This window comes from Arachis ipaensis, chromosome B06 (assembly GCF_000816755.2).
Source record: "Arachis ipaensis cultivar K30076 chromosome B06, Araip1.1, whole genome shotgun sequence".
Classification (NCBI taxonomy): domain Eukaryota; kingdom Viridiplantae; phylum Streptophyta; class Magnoliopsida; order Fabales; family Fabaceae; genus Arachis; species Arachis ipaensis.
Window position 1 is genome coordinate 96,180,710 of NC_029790.2, and position 3,442 is coordinate 96,184,151.

Sequence of the window (3,442 nt, forward strand, 5' to 3'; positions counted from 1 at the left end):
TAGGCTTTTACCACACCAAACTTAGAATATTGCTCGCCCTCGAGCAGTAAACAAAAGAATAGAAGAAGAAGAAGAAGAAATATGGAGAGGGAGAGGGAGATGTGGTTTCGGCCAAGAGGAGTGTATAGGGGTGTGTTGTGTGAATTTGATGAAGAATGGAGGGCTTTATATAGGGAAGGGAAGGGGGGGAAGGTTTCGGCCATATGGGTGGGAAATTGGTTTTGAATTTTGAAGGTAGGTGGAGTTTATGAGGTAGGTTTATGGGGAAGAGGAGATTGAGGTGATTGGTGAGGGGTTTTAGGGAAGAGTGTTTATGGGGTTGTGTGAAAGAGAGTGGTGAGAAGAAGTGAGTGGAGGTAGGTGGGGATCCTGTGGGGTCCACAGATCCTGAGTGGATCCTGTGGGGTCCATAGATCCTGAGGTGTTCAAGGAATTACATCCCTGCACCCATTAGGCATGTAAAAATGCCTTTGTACCCAACTCTGGGCGTTCAGCGCCAGGTTGGTGGCCATTTTGGGCGTTCAACGCCCATCTGTGTGCCATTTCTGGCGTTGAACGCCAGAACCATGCCTGTTTTGGCGTTCAGCGCCCAAAAGCTGCCCATTTTGGGCCTTCAGCGCCAGAACCATGCTCTGTTCTGGCGCTGAACGCCAGACAGATGCTCCTCCAGGGTGTGACTTTTCTTCTGCTGTTTTTGATTCCGTTTTCAATTTTTCTATTTATTTTGTGACTCCACATGATCATGAACCTAAGAAAACACGAAAAACAATAAAAATAAGAATTAGATAAACATTGGGTTGCCTCCCAACAAGCACTTCTTTAATGTCAATAGCTTGACAGTGGGCTCTCATGGAGCCTTACAGATGTGCAGAGCTTTGTTGAAACTCTCCAACACCAAACTTAGAGTTTGGATATGGGAGTTCAACACCAAACTTAGAGTTTGGTTGTGGCTTCCCAACACCAAACTTAGAGTTTGACTGTGGGGGCTCTGGTTGACTCTGCTGGGAGAGAAGCTTTTCCTGCTTCCTCTCCATGGTTGCAGAGGGGGATCCTTGAGTTTTGAATACAAGGGAGTTCTCATTCCATTGAAGGAATATTTCACCTCTGTCAACATCAATCACAGCTCTTGCTGTGGCCAGGAAAGGTCTTCCTAGGATGATGGATTCATCCTCTTCCTTTCCAGTATCCAGGACTATGAAATCAGCAGGGATGTAAAGGCCATTTTTATGGTTTTCTAATTTTTTTGGTAATATTTTTTTCGAAAATTATATGAAAAAGAAAAAAATTAGGATTCCAAAATTTTTAACATGAATTCCAGGAATCTTGCCATGTTAGTCTAAAGCTTCAGTCCAGGAATTAGACATGGCTCACTAGCCAGCCAAGCTTTTAATGAAAGCTCCAGTCCAAAACACTAGACATGGCCAATGGCCAGCCAAGCTTCAGCAGATATGGATACTTTTCATGTATAGAACAACTAAGTGTGTGAGAATCTCTTCATTTGTGATGGTAAGTTGAAACCCCAGTCCAAAAATTAGACATGGCTTACAGCCAGCCAGGATTCAACAAATCATCATGAAACACTAGAATTCATTCTTAAAAATTCTGAAGAAAAATATATTTTTGAAAATATTTTTTTTTTTCGAAAACAGATGAGAGATTTTTGAAAATATTTTTGAAAGAAATTTTTTTTTTTTGAAAACAAAACAAAAAGAAAGTTACCTAATCTGAGCAACAAGATGAACCGTCAGTTGTTCATACTCAAACAATCCCCGGCAACGGCGCCAAAAACTTGGTGCACGAAATTGTGATCTCCAGGCCCGAACAAATCCTGGTAATGGCTCCAAAGCTTGGTGCTCTGATCTTAATTCATAATTGTCACACAACGCAATTTGAAGCGCGCCATTTCGAGTTCTGTAGCTCCAGAAAATCTAATTTGAGTGCAGGGAGGTCAGAATCCAACAGCATCAGCAGTCCTTCTTCAACCTCTGAATCTGATTTTTGCTCAAGTCCCTCAATTTCAGCCAGAAAATACCTGAAATCACAGAAAAACACACAAAATCATAGTAAAGTCCAGAAATGTGAATTTAACATAAAAACCAATGAAAACATCCCTAAAAGTAACTAGATCCTACTAAAAACATACTAAAAACAATGCCAAAAAGCGTATAAATTATCCGCTCATCACAAAGCATCTCCAAAACTCCAACATATTCTCCATTACTGCATAACAAGTAACCTTTAACCCATGCTCTCTTGTTTATTCATAATTCAACTGATAAATATAATTGACTTCCTGACTAAGAATTGCAAGATAACCATAGATTGCTTCAAACCAACAATCTCCGTGGGATTCGACCCTTACTCACGTAAGGTATTACTTGGACGACCCAGTGCACTTGCTGGTTAGTGGTACGAGTTGTGAAAAGTGTGATTCACAATTCGTGCACCAGTGCCTCCCAACTAGCACTTCTTTAACGTCACTAGCTTGATGATTCTTCCTCTTCAGCCGAGGTTATAGTTCACTCTTAGCTCATCCAGTGAGTCTCCCAAGTAGTGCTTAAGTCTATGGCCATTGACAGTGAAAGTCCTCTGTGTTTTGTTATCCATAAGCTCCACATGACCATAAAGTGAGGCCTTGATGATTATGAATGGTCCAGACCATCTTGATTTCAGCTTCCCTGGAAAAAACTTGAGCCTTGAGTTATACAATAACACCTTTTGATCTTCTACAAACTCCCTTCTTGCTAGTTTTTTATCATGCCATTTCTTTGTTTTCTCCTTGTAAATCTTGGCATTTTCAAGGGCTTGTGATCTGAATTCATCTAACTCATTGAGCTGCAGCAATCTTCTTTCTCCAGTAGCTTGATTATTAAAGTTCAACATCTTTAGAGCCCAAAATGTTCTATGTTCAAGCTCCACTAGTAGATGACAAGCCTTTCCAAACACCAATTGGTATGGAGACTGATAAACCACTATTTTATGGTTTATCTTGTGCTCAATTGAGTGGTTTTTATCAAGTCTTTGCACACTTATTCATACAATTTGCATGATTTTACAATTCTTTCCCAATTTTGTTCTATGGTTGAAAACTTGCTTCCTAAGCCTTTAAATTGTGTATTTTAATCCCCCTTTATAACATTCGATACTGTGATCTGTGTGCTAAGTATTTTCAGGCTATATAGGGAAGAAATAGCTTAGAGGATAGAGAGGAAGCTTGCAAAAATGGAAGGAGCACAAGAAATAAAGAAGATAACCAGCGAGGAGCGACGCACACGCATGGCTCACGCAGCGCGTGAATTGGAGATTTGCACAGCGACACGTGCGCGTACTTGACGCGTGCACATGACACGTGAAGATGACCATCGACGCGTACGCATGACATGCGCCACGTGCAGAAAACGCAGAAGACGATGGGGGCGATTTTGGGTTGAGTTTGGACCCA

At 41.2% G+C, this 3,442-nt stretch overlaps 1 protein-coding gene across 1 annotated transcript; it reads right to left on the minus strand.

Moving 5' to 3' along the window:
- LOC107647100 lies at window positions 2,503–2,883 on the minus strand. The gene has a single exon (XM_016351224.1). It carries the CDS (start codon window positions 2,881–2,883, stop codon window positions 2,503–2,505), a length of 381 nt encoding a protein of 126 aa, XP_016206710.1.